Source organism: Crinia signifera, chromosome 3, assembly GCF_055691185.1.
Source record: "Crinia signifera chromosome 3, ASM5569118v1, whole genome shotgun sequence".
In the NCBI taxonomy this organism is placed as follows: Eukaryota; Metazoa; Chordata; class Amphibia; order Anura; family Myobatrachidae; genus Crinia; species Crinia signifera.
The window spans coordinates 100,203,188-100,224,605 of NC_139219.1; the positions used below are offsets into that span (position 1 = coordinate 100,203,188).

General features: G+C 44.6%; 1 protein-coding gene across 6 annotated transcripts in view; it reads right to left on the reverse strand.

Annotated features, from left to right (window-relative positions):
* CEP170 (centrosomal protein 170) overlaps positions 1 to 21,418 on the reverse strand; it is a 98,605-nt gene that overhangs the window by 58,830 nt on the left and 18,357 nt on the right. For all 6 annotated transcript variants that reach the window (XM_083176290.1, XM_083176285.1, XM_083176288.1 and 3 more), the window contains exons 2-6: positions 18,474 to 18,620; positions 15,515 to 15,604; positions 11,807 to 11,888; positions 5,078 to 5,133; positions 4,839 to 4,989 (exon numbers count right to left, since the gene is read on the reverse strand). In XM_083176290.1, coding sequence (XP_083032416.1) covers positions 4,839 to 4,989; positions 5,078 to 5,133; positions 11,807 to 11,888; positions 15,515 to 15,604; positions 18,474 to 18,578 — 484 coding nt within the window. In that variant the 5' untranslated portion in view covers positions 18,579 to 18,620. The remainder of the gene's footprint in view (positions 1 to 4,838; positions 4,990 to 5,077; positions 5,134 to 11,806; positions 11,889 to 15,514; positions 15,605 to 18,473; positions 18,621 to 21,418) is intronic.

Below are 21,418 nucleotides of genomic sequence, written 5' to 3' on the forward strand. Positions count from 1 at the left end.
AGCCAATTAACCTATCTGTATATTTTTGGATTGTGGGAGGAAACCAGAGTACACAGAGTAAACCCACGCAAGCACGGGGAGAATACACAAACTCCACACAGTTAGAGCCATGGTGGGGATCGAACCCATGACCTCAGCGCTGTGAGGCAGTAATGCTAACCATTACACCGCCCGTGCTGCCCCGTATATATAACACATGGTGGGGATAGAACCCATGACCTCAGTGCTGTGAGACAGTAATTCTAACCATTACACCATCCGTGCTGCCCCACTTGTTGCAGTTTATTTTAAACATGAATTGGTCTGAAAACTATGCAGGGAACATGAATGGGCTGCATTACTGCATGTAATTATGCCAAAGAGAAGCCAATAAATTAACAGTTATATACATAGGTATATTGTGTCTTATCAATAATACCACTTTTACACCAGAATGCCAGGTAGGACATGGGAAATTGAACACGGGAAATTGCCATGGCATGACCTGCCTCAGACCCCATTTACACTGCACTTCAATCCAGGTTATTCCCGGGTAATGCCCTTTTACACTGAAAATGGAACAGCTCTGCCTTTCCTTGCTGGTGTCATTAAAAAATAGCTTTTTGGCCTGTTGATGATAAGGTCACAACAAATGGAGCATGACACTCTTCAAGTTTTTTGCTTCATTAAGCTAAAAATATGCATAAAATCATCATACATTGAAATCTTTATAGATGTAATGCATTCTCATAAAGAAAGATGAAGATGCGTATGTATACACACTGTGTGACAGCCAGCATGTGTTGCTGTAGCTGAGGCTATAAACTCACTGGGGAGAGTGCTTCCAGCACAGACTGTTGCTGTAGTGTAAGGTACAGCAACAGAAAAGAGTCAGTCAGGCCACGTCCCTACGCGTTTCATCACTACCCACTGACAAAGTCCATGACGAAACGCGTAGGGACATGGCCTGACTGACGCTTTTCCAGAAGCAGGAGATGTGAGTTGCTAGCAGCTGCTGTGCTGTCTGCTGGAGAAAAACTTGTGAAGTGCCGCGAGTGGGAGAACCTCTCTCTGTGGTATCTGTTATTGACCCGCTGTTTATGCAAAAAGCGTTCCTGTATTTGCCAGTGTGGATTATTGTGTTACACCATGTGGTTTTAAGTCCACCACTGAGGACTTTTATGGTACAAATAATGTACTAGTGATATATGTCACTTTTATTCACTAAAACTTTTTATATGATTTGACAATACTACGCTATTGGGTGCCCCTTCTTATTCTGTGTGTATTACTGTAGTTCAACTGCCGCGGTGCCCTCTTGAAGTAATGCAATATGTACAAGAAAGAGGCACTCAGGAGGTCTTGGTAAAGGATAACAAATCTTTAGTGTAGTAAAGCCGACGTTACGGGGTCTGCAAGCCCCTTTGTCAAGGTGCAAAAGAGTAAAATCAGTGAGACGTACCTTTATAGCTGTGCTGGGGTGCGAGCAGGGAAAGGGTGGCTCTGGTTACTCAATGGTGGCTCTGAGCCACCAGAGCCACCCTTTGTTTCCAGCTACCCATTGCACCTGCCATCTAATCACCCGGACCAGCTTGAAAAATTCAAAAGGATTCCATAGCCTCAGTCCATATACCAAGGCCCATTTGGGTGTATCAAAACCATCTAACCCTCAACATCTCGCCTTCTACTGAGTTAATCTGGATCCATAATGCTGGATAATTCTCCGGGACTTTTGTAAATTCTTCTTGGAAACATAGGAGACCGACCATCCGACCATAACTTGGTAAATATTCAACTTTATTGGTGCACTGAACTGCTGCTATAATTCCCCCAATTGGAGCAAATACCCATCCAGATTATTTTTATTTAATTGACCTATTCTGAAGGTGCCCACAGACGCTACAATTGTACTGTGCTATGCGTTTTTGACTGTACAATGGTTCTATACAATTTTTCTTCCAGCTTGCTATGAGATGTGCACTTGGATGCATGTGATGAACCCATGTTTGTAATGTTAAATTTCAGATGTAGTCTAAAAAGTACGTGCAGCACGTACTTTTTTAGACATACAATATCGGGCTCCCGGGAACATAAACACCATCCAATAATTGTACATAAGATGCAATTTGTGCTTAAAAAGTACAAAACGCATTCGATAATTGATGCGTCTGTGGGCACCTTCAGAATTCTCTGTAGACAATGGTTAATTGTTCTTTTAATTCTGTAGAATAAATGTATTTTATTGGATAAATGAATTAATTTTTTATTCAGTCAATCCTAGCGCTGTATTCTACCTTTTCCTTTTTACAATTACAGGGAGCTTTACACACTTCCATTTACAGCTGCTTTAACTGTACTTGTGGTTCTAAACTTCTCTGCTAGTCTACAAATCACGTCACCTGGCCGATCTGAGGGAAGGCTTCTAGGACTTAGGGCACGGTGTGCTCTGTGGGACATAATGGTGGCGTCGGGTTCCAAGCCATGAATCTCCCCAAAATTTTTAATAAGGACATCTATAAGATTGGAGTGAGGTATGTCTTCTGATAAGCCTCTAACCCTAAAATTATTTATTCTCCCCTGATTGTCCATATCTTCTATATGGGCTTTAAGGAAGGTGATGTCAGACGTCTGTTGGGAGATCACTTCTTTGAATTTAGTTAAGATATCTGTGGTCGGTGAATTGTGTCGCTCCAATATGTCAACTCTCGATTCAAGTGAATATATGTCTTCCTGGAGGACAGATACCTCAGGTTTGATAGTAGAAAGTAGGCGAGACTCTAGGTTTGAGAAGTTTAAGGTTTGCTTAGTAGGTAAGGATTTGATGTGCGCCAGGATCTCACTAATCTCCGTAGTCAGTGACCAAGCAGCTTGAGACTGGGTACGTTCAAGTGAAGACATTTCGTCTGAACGAGTGGGAGAAGCTGGAGGGTGAGGTGTTTCCACTGTACACAGAGAATCTGTATTAGAAGGTAGTAAAAACTGATGTAGGTCAGACGTGTGTCAATCAGAGGTTCTAGGGGTTCCTTCCGGCTTGGTCTTAAATTTTTTCTTTGTGTTTTTCACCATGATCGCAGACTTGTAAGTGTGTGACTTAAAGTTTAGATGGCGAGAAAAGGCTCAACTCTTCAGGTCTTGGGTTAAATGCCCAAAATCACTTGACAAGCAAGTGGGGAAAGGACTCAGAGATACTGAGGGGACCAGCACACCCTTAACTATAGCCTCCAGATTGAGGAGCTGGTTAGCAGTAATATATATTTCTATATACACAGAATACATATACAAAGTATGTGCAACAGCCAAAACACCCTAATGAGTGTTTTTAGCACTATTTTACTTGCTGTCATTGCTACAGAACTCTTCCACTCTGTCAGGAATCTGTCAGCACCACTGAGGAGTGTCTGCTGCTGTATAATGGCACCCACAGCATGCAGGAAGAAGCAGGAAATTCACGCTCAGAGAGCTGGGTCCCCACTCTTAGTAAGCCCCGCCCTTAATATGGCGCTGGTGCCATTACTAATTTTATACTGGTGCTTGTGCTATTGCTAGCAAACAGGAACACATGCCCTGGTGGTCCAGTGGCAGTGCACAGCATTCAGTCTGAGCGGGGGGCAGCGTGGTCCCTGTGCAGGGACACTGCCATCGCCGCCGCCATCTTGCCAGACAGTAAACTGGGTTACCCCACTGAGGGAACCCCAGGTAACACTCACCACAGAAGTCTTCGGACTGAGACAGATGTGTGCATGTCAAGCTGGGGGTGTGAAGCACTGCAGCATGATGCCCACCACAACAAGCACCCACTCAGGACAGTGGTCCTGCAGCTAAGACAGTTCGGTACCTTGTAATGCCTGCAACTGTAACCCTCCCCTGGCTTCCCCCGAAGCAGAGAGATGTTAAATCCAAAACAGGCATCCCCAAAATAACAAAATAAATGAAGAAAAACTCACTCTGGAGCCTCTCCAAGTGCATATTTTCCTAAACTGGCTTGTGGGAGGGGAAGTAGAGGGGAGGAGCCAGTACACCCACTAATAAGAAGTTTTATGAGCCTGTCTCCTGCGGAGGACCTCTTCTTCCCCAAAGTATTGAGATCCCAGTATCCCATATGGATGACAGAGAAAATTAGGTACTTGTTTCCTAGCAGGTCGCCCAGATTTCCTACGTACGCTAACGTAGTGAAATCGCATTGCACATCGCATTGCTTGGCTTTTTGTGGCGTGCGATGTGCGATCTCAGTAGTTAATATGGTAAAACACCACCACTCTTCATGTCACCCAGAAGCGTGTGGAGTGCAGCGAGCCACCGTGCCTGAAGCATGGCGAGCGCACCGATCCCGAAGCATGGCGAGCGCAGCGAGCCCTGTGAGGGGACGTGGAATACATGTAAAGTAATCCACGTACGCTCGCCATGCTTCGGGCTTGGTGGCTCGCTGCGCTCGTCACACAATGTAAAATCAACTCCACTCCAACGTGGATAGTGGGGGTATGAAAAGGACGCGTTCCGCTGCGCTCGCCACGCTTCGGGGTGATGTGGAGAGTGGTGGTGTTTTACCATATGAACTACTGAGATCACATCTCACTCCACAAAAAAAGGGCCATGCGATGCGATGTGTGATGAGATTTCACTCAGGGTGCAGTGAATAAATTAACTAAATGAACTACTGAGATCGCATCGCACGCTTTGCAAGGCACAAAAAGCCATGCAATGCAATGTGCGATGCGATTTCACTACGCAGAATAGCCCACTAAACAAATTGCTTAGTGGGCGCCCTGCTAGGAAACAAGTACCGAAAATTATCATAATGCAGCTTAAAGAACTCCCTTGCATGCATGAAAACATTTGGTCTCTGAAACAATCTAATATACCTGGTACTTTTTCTTCAGCCTTCAAGGAATCCAACGGTTTCTGATGTACTTCTGTAGGAACATGCATCCTGGCATCAGTACTCTTGGATTTCGATCCTTCTGCTTCAAAATGTTTTTGTGAAAATTGAAGCTGACTCGTAAATTTTTCATGCTACAGGGTAGGAGTAAATTTATTTTTTATTCCATATTATCTAATATGAACATATTAGTAAAAGATGAATGTTTTAAAAGCAAGTTACCTTTAGAGCCTCCTCAGGTACTTTCATTTCTCCCCGCACTACAGTAAAAAGATTGGTATGTATGGTTTGCTAAGGAAATAATAGGCAATATCAAGGAAATTACCTAGTAAAGACAAATGGTGTTATATAAAATACACTTACATACCTCTTATTGATCTATGTAATATTTACCAACTGTTTATGCCTTCTAAATTACCTAAATGCAGTGTACCTATATACACACACTCATATACAAACACACCTCTGTTTATAGCTCTGCATTTGTAGCCAAAAAAACAAAGACTTGTAGAGTTCCCGCTAGACTTATTTCACAGGGAAAGAGATAGACAGAGCGCAAATCTATATGATTTCCCTGAGTCTGCTGCTATCTCCAACAAGCTAATACTCCACCCCTTGTACAGTACAAAAAAATAGGAAGGGATTTTAGAGACAGCGCTGATCCAGGTTTTAAATTAAAAAAGTTATTTAATATTACAATAAAAAAAAAAAAAATCACACACAAATACCGGCCGGTAAATCCAACAATAAAAGGCTACTGCAGTTTACACTATAGCTGTTGATTAAAAAAAAAAAAAAAGTTCCACATATGAAGAAAGTAGCTACGTCCTTCTGCCGCCGCCGATTTGTAGGCGGGGAAACGCGTCAAGGAAGCCCACACAGGTGCCGACCTCGCTGCCACTGCCGCCCCCCGCACAACCCCGTGGAGGTTGCTTTGCACAAGCAGGGAATCAGCAGCCGGGAAGCCACCATTCCACACAGAGGCACTCAATCGGGAAGCCAGCAGGTTATAGCTCATTTGAGCACCTCCAAGTTTAATTGCTTTTTAAACTAACTGAGCTTTATTGTGCACAAATAACTATTTGAAGCATGCATGCTAGCAATAACTAAACAACTAACTAACAAACAGAGCTGTGAGAGAGCTAACTGACTTTTTTGCTGCTGTTTGGAGCACTAACAAACGCATTAACTTGGATTTAAAGTAGAATTATGGCTGTTTACCTGCCTTGATAATTTCTACATATGTGGAACACTTTTTTTTTTTAAAGCTATAGTGTAAATTGCAGTAGCCTTTTATTGTTGAATTTACCGGCAGGTATTTGTGTGTGACTTGTTTAATTGTAATATTAAATAACTTTTTTAATTTAAAACCTGGATCAGCGCTGTCTCTAAAATCCCTTATTTCACAGGGTGCTGCGCCCTGCCCCTTTAAAAGCCGCAGTTTTCAGCCCTGCCTGTTTTTGCCCGCCCTGCACAAGTTTATAGCTGCTGCCGAGCTAGAAGTCTCCTCCCGCTGACAGTGTAAGCTGCTAGCGCGGCAGCGTGTGGAGTGGACACCCCCCTCAGCCCTGCAGTGTGACATACCCCTCACCTCCTATGGTTTGAGAGTCTGTCAGCTATTCCACCAAGCATCCCTCCTCCCCCCTGCCACGCTGACATGCCGCTCACCTCTTCTTATGTGAGCGGCATGCTCTTTCAGGAAGCATCTCTCCTCCCCCTGCCATGCTGCTCACACCACTACTGAGTGCACTGGCGTACTGGGCCACACTGGACAAAAAGATGATAAAACAGAAAAATAGCAGCGCTGAAGGTCAGCTAGGGTGAAATATAACACGTGGTGACCCCGCACCACAAAAACACAATGTAACAAAGAAATGTGCACTAGACACATATAATTCGCTATATTTCCTCCTGCGAGCCAAGAGATTAAAAACGGACAGGGACGTTCCTATCTCACTGGGAGCGGTCCTCTTCTCCGTTGTATATATTAATATACCAGGTAGGTAGTGGGTGTAGACACTCTCCCTTCACCAGATAATTCTTAACCATGAAAAAGAGGTACCATACGCCCCTTCAGGGTAGTGGCGTCTCCTCTTCTCCGATTTGTAAAATTTCTTAAACACACCAGAACGACCCAGATATCTTGTATATTCTCAGAGGTCTCTCCAAGGGTTAAAAGTACATGTGGGAAACACAATATGGCCACCAATAGAGTAGTACAGTACTTTTATTTTTGACAACATAAAATATACACACTGGGGTAAAGATTAAAAAATATTTTCCAAACGCCACACAAAAGAAAAACTGAACAATTACCAGAACAGGTGGAGAACAAGGTGGACCAAGTTCTCAAATGCGCTAGGTGTAAAGAGTCCCGGGAACCCTCACATGGGCACTATCCACAAAGTCCTGGCAAAAGGGGCTTCTCTTAGGTGGGCGTCTGCAGTAGGTCCAGATCCAACGCGTTTCGACCGTTCGCTACGGTCTTTTTCAAGGTACTGGGCCACACTGTTGCCGAATATCCAGGGCCAACTCCTGTGACTGCAGTCGCGGTCACGTGATCACACTGTGCCCCTCTCCTTTACTTTGACCTGCAGGGCTGTGAGCACCGCGTGGACCAGCCACTAGCAGTGATTCCGTGCTGCCAGTGGCCATCCACAATAAGATGGGAGCCAGCCCAACGCTGCAGGGTCGGACCTCCCTGCTGTGCCTGACGGCCTGTTAGAAGAAGAGACAGCAGGAGGATAGCCACGCTCGGGCACAGCACATCATTGCAACTTGTCAGTACAGTACAGGCACAGGTGCAATGCAGAGATTGATGTGAGCGTATATTGTATGTAGACCCATCCCTGTTATTAGGTAAAAAAGAGGCTCCTTACATTTCATCCAAGAGGAGCTCTTTATATTTAAATTACCATTCTGTGGGAGTGAAGTAAATGGTAAGAGTAGGTGATGGAGGCATAATGGGTGATGTAGGTGATGTGTGATGTAGGTGATGGACGCATAAGGTGTGATGTAGGTGACGGAGGCATGAGGTGTGATGTAGGCGTGAAGTAGGGGATGGAGGCGTGATGCAGGGGATGGAGGCGTGATGCAGGGGATGGAGGCATGATGTGTGATGTAAGGGATGGAGGCATAAGGTGTGATGTAGGTGACAGATGCATGATGTGTGATGTAGGGACGGAGGCATGAGGTGATGATGACGGGAAGGGGATCCACCTTATTCTTATCCTCTTTTAATATTGCCACCTTTTAATGTTGTGGCAGTAAATGATTGTTGTGGGGGTTAAATGCTCATTGACAGGGGTTACCTGATCCTTGCCTTGGGTTTCATGCTCGTTGCCACGGGGGATTACTTGCTCTTTGCGAGTGGAAGTTACATGCTACTTGTACTTTGTCCAGAGTGATTTACATGCTAGTTGCCCAGTGGGAATTATATGAGCATTGTCCAGGGGCTGTTACATGCTCATTGCCCAGGGGGGAGGGTTTCATGCTCATTGCCCAAGGGGAGTTTCATGCTCAGTGCCCAAGGGGATTTTCATGCTCAGTGCCCAAGGGGATTTTCATGCTCAGTGCCCAAGGGGAGTTTCATGCTCAGTGCCCAAGGGGAGTTTCATGCTCAGTGACCAGGGGGTGTTGCCATTACTTATGGGCCAGTGCTATAGACTTGAACCCCAGGCTAAAAGATGCCAGACAGCCTCTGACTGAGCATGTCAGCTCTCTCAGGTGCCTGCCCACCCCGCCTCCTCTCCCAGCCCAAACACATCTGCGGGGCTCAGCTTACTAGGTATTTTCTATATTTTAAATGCGCCCCCGCCCACCAATCAGAGCATGGGTGCCAGGCTCAGGAGCTGGCGCCATATTTCAAATGGCAGCTGGGCGTTCATGCAGTGATGAGAGAAGAGTGTTCTCGGCATCTCCTCTCAATGAGGATGCCGCAGCAGCAGAGGCCGGACCAGGGCGGTGAGTGTTACAGGGATTACAGGGAAACTGCATATGTGTCACTGCTGGGGGGCATAGCACCTGTTTCACTGCTGGGGGGCATACCACCTGTGTCACTGCTCGGAGGGCATACCACCTGTGTCACTGCTCGGGGGGCATACCACCTGTGTCACTGCTCGGGGGGCATACCACCTGTGTCACTGCTCGGGGGGCATACCACCTGTGTCACTGCTCGGGGGGCATACCACCTGTGTCACTGCTGCGGGGGCATACCACCTGTGTCACTGCTGCGGGGGCATACCACCTGTGTCACTGCTGCGGGGCATACCACCTGTGTCACTGCTGCGGGGCATACCACCTGTGTCACTGCTGCGGGGCATACCACCTGTGTCACTGCTGCGGGGCATACCACCTGTGTCACTGCTGCGGGGCATACCACCTGTGTCACTGCTGGGGGGGCATACCACCTGTGTCACTGCTGGGGGGGGGGGCATACCACCTGTGTCACTGCTGGGGGGGGCATACCACCTGTGTCACTGCTCGGGGGGCATACCACCTGTGTCACTGCTCGGGGGGCATACCACCTGTGTCACTGCTCGGGGGGCATACCACCTGTGTCACTGCTTGGGGGCATACCACCTGTGTCACTGCTGCGGGGCATACCACCTGTGTCACTGCTGCGGGGCATACCACCTGTGTCACTGCTGCGGGGCATACCACCTGTGTCACTGCTGCGGGGCATACCACCTGTGTCACTGCTGGGGGGGGGGCATACCACCTGTGTCACTGCTGTGGGGCATACCACCTGTGTCACTGCTGCGGGGCATACCACCTGTGTCACTGCTGCGGGGCATACCACCTGTGTCACTGCTGCGGGGCATACCACCTGTGTCACTGCTGCGGGGCATACCACCTGTGTCACTGCTGCGGGGCATACCACCTGTGTCACTGCTGCGGGGCATACCACCTGTGTCACTGCTGGGGGCATTTTGTGCAGGACACTACTGGGAGTATGGCACTACTGGTGGCATTTTGTCTAGGGCGTTACTGTGTGTGTGGGGTGCCCTTCCGATTGAAAAATGTGCCCTTCCGATTGAAAAATGTGCCCTGCTCAGTGGTCAGCACCCTGTCCTAAAAAAATCCTAGAGTGAACACTAACATGTATAGATACACAACAGCAGCATGATGCATATCAGCAAACCATGATAAAGTGCAAGAACATGGTACTTACTGTATGTTTAAAGGGGGCTGTAAACAAAGACAGTTACCACCCCGGCAGCCATTTTGGTGGAATCTCACCTTCCTCAAGTACATAGCCTTGATGGCTAACCTTGACACTCCAACGGTTGTTGAACTACACATCCCAGCATGCTCTGCATCAGATTTAGCATGGCCAAAATAGTAAAAAAAACTGAAGCAGAGCATGCTGGGATGTGTAGTTTAAAAACATCTGGAGTGTCAAGGTTAACCATCAAGGGCCTATACTAATAAAAATGCGGTTTTATAAGGGTAGGGTTCCTGCTGCCCTCACAGTAACTCACCTGTATAATCAAGCGTTCTAAATATTTTCTGACTTGCACCCCCATGCAATATATGAAATAATAAGTACAGATCCCACAAGTGATTTTATTTATATAAAATATAGGAACTGTGTCATAGTAGTAATATCTTTACTGATTGTATTAGCAGTAAAGATATTATTACTTGTTTTATTGGTCCGTATGGTAAATCGGCTGGCTGGAGACAGTGATGTTTATAATTTTTCACATTTTGGTTTGTTTTCAAGAATATATTTTATGCAACTCTTTTCTGATGGGCATAGGATTTGCTGCACATTCGCAGCGTTCAGGAGGGCTGCAGCATTCGCTGCCAGCCCTCCCTGTCACCCTATTCAATGCAGCAGGGGCTCGCTGCCCCTGCCGGCGAATTTTAACCTCTGCAGCGAATGGCGCTGGGGGATGGAGGCAGGCAGGGAGATGTAAGCCTCCCTGCCTGCCCCAGAATTTGTGGGGGAGGGCTCCCGGGACACAGGCAGCAGAGGCTGCCCCTTGGGAATGCTGGCACGGGACAGGTGTAGGGAGCCACTTCTCTGGTACCGCACTTAACAAGCCGGGACCAGAGTGAAGTGAATAAATGAATATCTAATGAGCTGCTCCCGACCCCCTGCTGGCGAATGTGTAAAAAAAAGAAATATTGGAAAAAAAAATAGAATAAAAATTAAATATATATTATAACATGAATAAAAATAGCATGCCCCTGCACCGAAAAAAATAATTGGATTTTTTGACACCAAAAAAATAAAATAAAAAAATTATTTTAAAAGATCACTTTCCAGTTCACCTTAAAAAGATGTCGAATGCAAAACGGTGAATCATGGCAAAAAATCAGGGAGAAAGCAATTCACCATCCTAGCATTGAATACACTTTCGGCGAGTCCCAGTGAAAACCCCATTGAAATACACCAGCGAATTGCAGCGAGCATGAAACGGAGAACTGGCCGGCATTCACTGTTCGCTTTCGCCGAACAGTGAACATTGAATAGGGTGAATCAGATTTTCAGCGAAAAAAATTCACTGCAAGGAGAGAAAACAGCCCGATTCGCTGGAAAAACCTGTGAATAGGGAGCATTGAATACTGGCCATAGTCTTGATGTGAACCAATGTTGTGCACTCCTTATGTAAAGATTTATTATAGCATATACATTGTTTCACTTACATTTACATGGGAGCAATGCATTTATTTGTGTTAATCATGTAAGAAAGTTCCCTCCCCCATTGCCAAGCCACCCAGCCGGGACCAATGTAACTACAGTATGTAAGTTGGCCACTCGCGGCTATTTATTTCACAGTCTGTTCACCTATATGTTATCCAGATGAAGGATAACAAGCATTAAGCATGTTTTACCACAATTAAAGTTTTCCAGTGTCACATGCTTTTTATTTATTGTGCGATTATATTATTATATTATATATAGATACATACACACACACGCACAAATTTATGAAAGGATATCGTATCCAAATCTCAGTTTATCATCAAGTTTCAAAGTAGTGTAAGTTTGTTCCAGAATCCTGTTATCATTCACAAATGTCTGTAATGAAAAATAAACATTCAAATTTAACACAATACTGAAAGGGGTAAACTAAGATGGGAGTTCTATTGAAAATGGGATGCTTCTCATAGCAACCAATCAGATTCTATTATCTTCTAACAGGTGTTAAATAAATAAATAAATAAATAAATAAAGTAGAATCTCACTGGTTGCTATTGAACACATATCATCCATCTTCAATAGAACTCCTCTTAGTAAATTTACCCCAAATAGGGGTATTCAATGCCCTGACTGTGAGTTATCAGCACATAAAAGTGCCGATAACTCGCCGTCAGGGTATTCAATCACTAACTATCTGCCTCCTGGCCTGTTCCCTGAGGCAAGGTGGCAGCAGCAAGTGTGGCCATTAAAATAGCAAGGCTCGCCACAAAATGCGGCAGACTCGCCACATTTGCGGAAAACCTCGCCGTGGGAGGCCGGTGAGGATCCCCTTACACAGCGAGGTTTGCTGCAAATGCAAATCCAGCCCCATCATTGAATATGGCGAGAGGGTTTCACGGCAAGGATGGATTATTTACGGCAAGGAAAAGCCATACAAACCCTCTCGCCAGCAGCATTGAATACCGCTAAAAGTGTTACAATATTTATGTATCTACGTAGATTAGAAATCACTATGGAGTCCAGGAACCATAAAAAAATATGCATCCAAGCTTTCCCCGCGCTAGGCAATTATGTGTCTTAATCAAAACACAACAAGATTAGGCTGCACCAAGTGACAGTGCTGATTAATTTGACATGTAATTCAATTTGCAGCGATAACCTGTTTTGCATGTAAAATGGGCTTTTACTGTGGTTTTTAATTGTCTGTGAAAAAGTATTTTTCATAGGTTTAATAGGGATTTAATTTTGCAGCCTCACTAGCAGGTGAAAAGTTGGGAAAAATCCCTATTTTAATGTCAAAATGTCAAGAAATTGCTCAAAAAACACTGGGGCAAATCCGTTATTCTTTAATCATGCACATTAATTTTTTAATTTGCTTAATTTGACCAATTAGGATGCCAATTTTGGTTGAGTCTAGAGTAGTGGGTTTCAAGACATGGGACAGGCATATAAGCATACCTCCCAACATGACCCTCTCCAGGAGGGACACAATGCTCTGCTCCTGGACTTCCCTGTTAATGTATGATTACCATCACCTGTGTTGAACAGGTTAATTGATAAGAAAAGGTGTTTCACCACAGGTAATGGCAATGATACATTATGAGGAAAGCCCAGGAGCAGAACAATGGGGTCATGTTGGGAGGTATGTATAAGGGCACAGTATAAATGGCAACGGTTTTGTAGGCTTACAGGTGGGAGGTAAAGGTTTTGTTTTTTAAACAAAGATCATTATTTTCATTGTTTTTGAATAATGTATATAATATCTGACATATTTTAAGGCCCTCAAATACTTTTATGGCCAATAGACTTCTATACTGTTATCCTATATTAGTTTGCCTCTTTTTGTTGCACAGGCAAAGTTTTCCAATTTCACCTAGACTTAACACAGGCTTTGCTGGCAAGAAATACTGGGTGAATTCTTTTTTTGCTCATCTCTACTTGAACTGTACCATAAACTGGAGTGAGTTTACAATTGATTAGCAGAATAATCAGGTGACATGTGCACTAAATTAACACAGATAGCTAAATGCTTTATCACATAATTGATATCCACAGATTCTCTGAATATGCATACAAAGTCCTGCAATGAAGCAGCCAAGGATGTACTCAATGCCAAGTCCCATTGTACTTCATATACAGACTTTGTGGAAATCAATTAGCCCATAGGTTCACAAACGCGGTCCTCAAGGCACCCCAAAGGTCCAGTAAGTATGACTTAATTAGTAACTCAGTCAGTCTGATTTAACCATCTGTGCTGAGCCATAGATATACCTAAAATCTGGACCGCTGGGGTGCCATGAAGACCGCGTTTGGGAACCTGTGAATGAGCCCCATCCAGTGGCGTAACTATAGAGGGTGCAGGGGATGCAGCTGCTATGGGGGGGGGCCGAGAAACAGCAGGCAATCCCCTGCATCCTCTATAGTTACAGCACTGGCTGCTACCTTTTGAATAATTTTCGTAGCTTTTCATTTTTTTTTTATATAATTTATTGCTTCGCTGTGCTGAGTTAAGGACTCGGCACTTCCTGGTTTGGAATGAGGTGCTGTGCTGTTGGGGTCCTAATAGGGCAGGCTGCTTCTAGCGCCAGATTAGTATGCGCTGCGCCTGCCCCATCCATTTGCCGGGCGCTCGCTGGGATTGTTACAAGCGGGCGCCTGGCGGCTCCTGCAGGGACATCTGAGTGAGAGCGGAGAAATGCTCTCACAGTCACCACTACCCGCCGCAGCAGCACAATGGAGAGTCAGATGGCAGCTGTTCATCCGTGCTCACACCTGGCCAAGTGCAATCCACACTATCTGATCTCAGGACAGGTAACAAGGGGGGGAGAGAAAGGGGAGATTTCATGTTTTGCCTTCAATTTAATAACCGTTTGTGCCTGCTTCCCATTTCACCTGAAGATTCCTACTACCCATGTGACAGCCAGCCCCCCTCTCCCACCTGCACTTGCCTATACACCCCTACCCAGCAAATGACAGCCTGCTGCCTTCCCTCTCACCATAATGTGTCTGCCAGTCCACCCTGTGACAGCCTGTCCCCCTCTCCAAGCAGCACGTACCTGCTGCCCCCCCCCCCCCCCCAAGAAGTGATAGCCTGCACCCCCACTCTTGTGTGTGTGTGTGTGTGTGTGCCTGTGACCGCCTATCCCCCTCTCCAAGCAGCACGTACCTGCTGCCCCCCCAGGTAGTGATAGCCTGCACCCCCACTCTTGTGTGTGTGTGTGTGTGTGTGTGTGTGTGTGTGTGTGAGAGTGTGCCTGTGACCCCCTTTCCTTGCAAGTGACAGCCTGCCCTTACTCCTCCCACTCTCAATCTGACACACCATCTTCCTAATTCCTTCTTCCTCCCCCTTATCCTCCCTTTATCTCTTAGTCCCTGACACCCTGTCTGGGGGGGGGGGATAATAAAGTTATATTTAGGCATCTGCCCCCATCAATTGAAAAAGGGTGGTAGCCTCGAGCTTTAATGCATGTGGCTGGTCAATTAGATCCTATTTTTCTTGCATGGTAAACTACACCATTAATGGGTGATAACATACAGAATCGATACAAGTTCGTTCCTGCAGCTAGTATGTTATTAAGTCCAGAGCACCCGAAAGCAGGCTTTTATCTGGATTTCTTTTCTGGTTTGCTCAGGCTTGAAAACAAATCCATGGTAATTGCAGTATGTAGGGTGCCTTTGGGGCTGATTGAATAGCCCTAAAGGTATGATCTCGCATGGCTAAGCCTCAACCCCCTTTGCCATCAAAAGTAAGCCTCGTTCCTGGAGGGGTCAGCCATGAACCGGGAAGGCAGGGAGGAGAGAACTGCAGAATTCCTGGCCAGAAATTTAAAAAGCTGCCATTGGCTATAAGTGCAAAAGAAAACGTGTACTTATGTGATACATACTGGGTATTAAAAGCAATAATCACTATATTCCTGACATTTCAGTTCACAAATAATTGCACTTTTAACAATATACTTTTACACACCAATACATATTAAAGGAACATTACACTTCTTACTTACCCCATTGAGACTGCCCAAGTCCTTAACTAGATGTTCATCAGTGGATGGTTCATAGTTGATAACAGCATGCTGTTTGTCCACACTTCTTGACTACAAATTTTTAAAATTAGAAAGAATATCAGCATTGCATTTGTCTTATCAACAAAATATGCATTTATTAATAAAAAGAACATGGCAAAACCGTGTTGTTTAATGAATCACCAGTTTCGGGGTTTTCTTCCCTTCTTCAGGTCCTGAAATATTCAGATACTCCAATCCAATGGTTACCAGGGAAAGAAGTGCAGCAGCTCTCAGGACATGGTACAGTAGGTGTGAAAGCACTACAGACAGACTGGGTAAACTCAAGTCTTTCCATTAGCTTCAGCATCCAGTGGAATACAAACCAAGCTAGGCCCATAAAACATCTTAAAAGCTGAGAGTACTGCAAAAGTTTCTAAGCAGGAGCACAAATTAGTGCAGAAGCCATATGGTGAGAACGTGAGCCAATTTCAACAAAAGATTTTTGGAAGTGTCTCATCAAATCTCTGCATGACATATATGGATATAATGAGGAAATAGCTACTCTTTAAAATCAGTTATCGGTACTAAGGTTTCCCACAAACTGTGAGATGTGTGCTAGGTAGGTGCGATTTGAGCCTATACAATGTGTGCTATGCGATTAGAACTGTACACACTGTGGGGCCCATTTACTATAAAATATTTGGGGTTAATTCCTCTGAAACCCACAAATATTAAGTAACACTGGTTTATCAAGGATGTACCACTGCAGGATTGCGATCCCTCCAGCATCCTCCCTAGGTTTCTATGGAGGATACCTGCAAGCCTGCAAATTGCTTAGCATGGCTTGCGAAAATTAGATGGATCGGCGATTAGCTGCAAATTCATTCACAAGCTGCTCACTGTCTAATGATATTTCCAGTGTGTGCAGTCTGTGCCTAGCCCAGGACTTACTCAGCGGGTGCAATAGAACAAATGTATCGGAACCGTAGCCGACGTCACACTAGGGCACATGTGCACTACAATCTGTACACATGTGCAGTCTATTGATAAACCCGTTGCAAATTTGCAGCCCTGCGATCAGCTATGAACTCCCCCCCTCCCCATATTATTTATAAACTCTGTTTACAAACTGGACTATACATTACATTTGGCTAAGTGAGTTTCTGCAGTAAGTCAATTTTATTCATGCTAGTAAACAGAAAAGCAGGAAAGCAGGCAATACTCATTCAGATAGTTAAGGTCCATACACACTGGGCGACTATGCCCAGCGTGTATGGACAGCGATGATGCCCGTGTGCATACACACTGAGCGGCTTTCCCCCTGCCCGGCGCCAACGGAGGGGGGACGGGGACGGCGTTGCATAGCAGAGCGCTATGCAATCCTAAAAGCCGCTCCTGGTATAACCAGCAGATGAACGGCTTTCCCGGCGATGTTGCGGGAGAGCGCAGCAGCGCTCACCGCCAGGGTATACACACTGGGCTGCTTTGAGCTGAAAGCCGCTCATACATACTGTTTTGAGCGACTTTCAGCTCAAAGTCACCCAGTGTGTATGGGCCTTTAGTGCTGAGTTTCTGTTTGTCAACATATTTTATAAAATATAAAACCACTGCTGGAGGATGCAATCACATTGATTATAAACTTGATTTAGCCCTGGACCATCAACCTGTGGCACCCCTGTAAGTGCATGGCTAATTTGAAAATGAGGCCACTGCTAAGACAGAGCATTACCTATGTAGATCTCTTTTATGGCTTTATGCAGCTGCCTCCAACCCCTAGGATTCCAGAACCTCCAATGTGCAGCAATGAGCAGGGCTCAGGTTTTAGTGCCTGCAGAATCCCTGGAAACACTCCTGAGGAAGCTGCTGATATATCCCCACAGGTGGAGAAAAGCGTATTGGGAGCCCAAACAGTACTGTTATCCCCAGGAACAGAATTGCCGCTGGGACTCCAGCCAATCGGGTGGTCGGCTACGCCAAACGTTTGTGGCCAAAGGGAATAATACCATCCAGCACCTAAGCACATCTCAGGGTTAGGGAGGACTATTCTATACAAGAGATCGCCCCATAAATACATCCAGGAAGGTGTCTGGTAAAAAAAATGGTCACTGGAGGAACAGCTATACAAATGCGGGACTGGTAAATAAAGATATCATTGCCTCAAACACAAAATAACTCTATGGAACGATTAAACAGCCATTGAGCATTTTCCAGCCTATTACAAATGACAAAGAAATGCCATTTAATATATGTTTTATGTTGTTTGTCTTGTGATGTCTTTATGAATTATGTCCGGAAGTGCATATTTATATCCATTTTTATGCTTATTCTAATTGATTACTTTTATAAAAATTTCTGAACTATAAACAGTGTTGTGAACATTATTCTGCTGAGCGCAGCTGTGCCCCTTAAAAAGGCAATACTGACTTTGGTCACGATTTCCATCTCCAAAGTGTTAATCTAGACGGGTACACACAGCCTTATATAAAGGGGCAGCAGCAGTGCTCAGACTAATACAAGACTTGCAACCAATAACCTCTTGTGTGAGCCAGGGTCTCAACCTTTTTTCTGCCACAACCTACTGGCAATGCACCAAGAAATTTTGCATAGAGCTTATTATACACCCAAATCAAAATTATTCCAATTGATAGAAGTGTCAGGTTCCTATATTGTCTTTTCAATTGACCCACGGTTCAAATATTCTGGCACAATTTACAGAGTTATCTTGATCATATAATACATATACATTTGAAGGCGTCCAAAGAATAAGCATTTGGGAATCTTTACGCTGATGATGTCACTAACCATATATTGAAAGGGGTTCGATCATTACTTAGAAAATCGGAAACTGCTGCCAACATAACAAAAAACATTCCCAATGGATTGCTCTTGATCCACCAAAGTTACCTATCATGTATCTAATAATATCTTATGTAGAAAGTCACTTATGTTGCCAACTTACCTGTAACATAAGTTCACAGTCATCTCTTCCAACAAAAATCATTTCTCTGGGAAGTCTATGTCGCGTGCCGCCGCTGCTCACCAAAAACCAGGATGTCACGCTCATTTTTCCACTTCAACTTTTAATCCTTCATATATAAAAGGTGTTCTAAATAGGTGAAAGGGATAAATATTATTTTGCCATTTGTAATCATCTACCCATACAGTATATGGCCCTAAACAGCTGGCTTTTATGTAGAACTGCAGTATGTTTAATTTCTCAGAGCAACAGATTTTACAACAAAGAGCTATATTTGTATTCAACAGTAGCAAATTATTATGTGTGGTGTAACAATAACTCACAGACATATGACCAGATCAGCTGTACATTACCAAAATAAAAAAAGGCACAAAAAGTATTGTTTAACAATATGTTCCCTTATCTGATTGACACAATGGGAGTTATTCAGCTCTGATCTCTGCAGCGCTAATAAGCAGCACCCTGACATCACCCTGCAGTTAGATAGCCACTGCCCAGTCTGAGTGGAAAACCGCCCCATGCAAGCCTGCAAATTGCTTAGCATGGCTTGCGAAAATTAGATGGATCGGCGATTAGCTGCAAATTCATTCACAAGCTGCTCACCGTCTAATGATATTTCCAGTGTGTGCAGTCTGTGCCTAGCCCAGGACTTACTCAGCGGGTGCAATAGAACAAATGTATCGGAACCGTAGCCGACGTCACACTAGGGCACATGCGCACTACAATCTGTACACATGTGCAGTCTATTGATAAACCCGTTGCAAATTTGCAGCCCTGCGATCAGCTATGAACTCCCCCCCTCCCCATATTATTTATAAACTCTGTTTACAAACTGGACTATACATTACATTTGGCTAAGTGAGTTTCTGCAGTAAGTCAATTTTATTCATGCTAGTAAACAGAAAAGCAGGAAAGCAGGCAATAGTCATTCAGACAGTTAAGGTCCATACACACTGGGCGACTATGCCCAGCGTGTATGGACAGCGATGATGCCAGTGTGCATACACACTGAGCTGCTTTCCCCCTGCCCCAACGGAGGGGGGACGGGGACGGCGTTGCATAGCAGAGCGCTATGCAAAGCCGTCCTAAAAGCCGCAGCTGGTATAACCAGGTATAACCAGCAGATGAACGGCTTTCCTGGCGATGTTGCGGGAGAGCGCAGCAGCGCTCATCGCTGGGGCATACACACTGGGCTGCTTTGAGCTGAAAGCCACTCAAACATGCTGTTTTGAGCGACTTTCAGCTCAAAGTCACCAGGTGTGTATGGGCCTTTAGTGCTGAGTTTCTGTTTGTCAACATATTTTATAAAATATAAAACCACTGCTGGAGGCTGCAATCACATTGATTATAAACTTGATTTAGCCCTGGACCATCAACCTGTGGCACCCCTGTAAGTGACTGACGGCACCCAGGTTGGAAAGCACTGCATTAGGGTAACTGCACACTGTAAACTCAAAGGGGTCGAACCAATTAGTTGCAAGTTGCAAGGAGCCGCTCTCACAGCGAACTTGCTATGCTAATTATATCTGCAATCCAATTCTTATATTGAATAACTTAACCTTAACAGGTAGAAAGCAGGTAAAAAGTTAGCTAAAATATTTATTGTAAAAGGTAAAAATGTTTAGAGATCGTCCAGAACTTCTGTACACCCCTCCTAATAACTAGTCAAGCAGTTGGCGCATTGTTAGCTTGATCAAAGAAAACAGGTCATGTTTCAGGTGAATTTCTCTAAAAGTCTCAATAATACATTAAATGGTGTGGGACCAGTACATTGAGCTTTTCTTCTGATGGAAGAGGGGATGGTAGAATTTGCAGATGACAGATAAAAGTGTTTTCAGATGTGTTCCTGCAATGCAAGGATTTTGCAACATAAGGGGTGTTTGCTCACTCGCGCTATGTCATTGAAGATTGAAGTGAATGGGTATGTGCATAAACATGCCTCCCATTCACTGCTATGGGAAGTATTCAATGTGGAACAAAATTTCGGCACACATCTATTCAATGCAGTCGTGTCCAACCGCATCAAAGCCTGTCCGTAGTGTTCCCGCTAAGCTTCTTTTGCAGGTGTATGCCGTCGTGTGTAATGGGCATTATGGTGTGTTGTATAATGTGTGAGAGGCAGTACAGTGTGTGCCATAATGTGTTGTCATTACCACAGAATATGTCATGGTAATTTAATAATCCACGATTATTCTCACTGTTGGTATGCTTCCAACAGTCGGAACACTGAATACCAAAGGTTGTATTGATGTGAGATTGGCTGTGAGTCCGACAGTCAGAATCAAACATTGAATACCCCCTATACCAGTGATGGCTAACCTTGACATGCCAGCAGTTGTTGAACTACACATCCCAGCATGCCCTGCATCAGTTTTAGCATGGCCAAATAGTAAAACTGTAGCAGGGCATGCTGGGATGTGTAGTTCAACAACAGCTGGAGTGTCAAGGTTAGCCATCACTATTATTATTTAGTTGAATTTCAAATGTACCTATTCAGTGAAAGTGACGATTTTTCACCTAAGCAAAAATTTGGATCCATCAAAAAAATAAAAACACAGCTCATTTTGTAAATATACATAAGCTTCAGCAGGAATTTGCAATCACTGTGCAATATTATATATTTGCTATAACTGCAGACTTTCAGCTTTAATTTGAGGGTATTTGCATCCAAATTGGGTGAACGGTGCAGGAATTACAACAGTTTCTATATGTGCCTCCCACTTTTTAAGCGACCAGAGGTAATGGGACGATCGATTCAAAAGCTATTTCATGGACAGGTGTGGGATATTTCCTAGTTATTTAATCATCAATTAAGCAGATAAAAGGTCTGGCGTTCATTCCAGGTGTGACATTTACATTTGGAATCTGTTACTGTCAACTCTCGATATGAGATCCAAAGAGCTGTCACTGTCAGTGAAGCAAGCCAT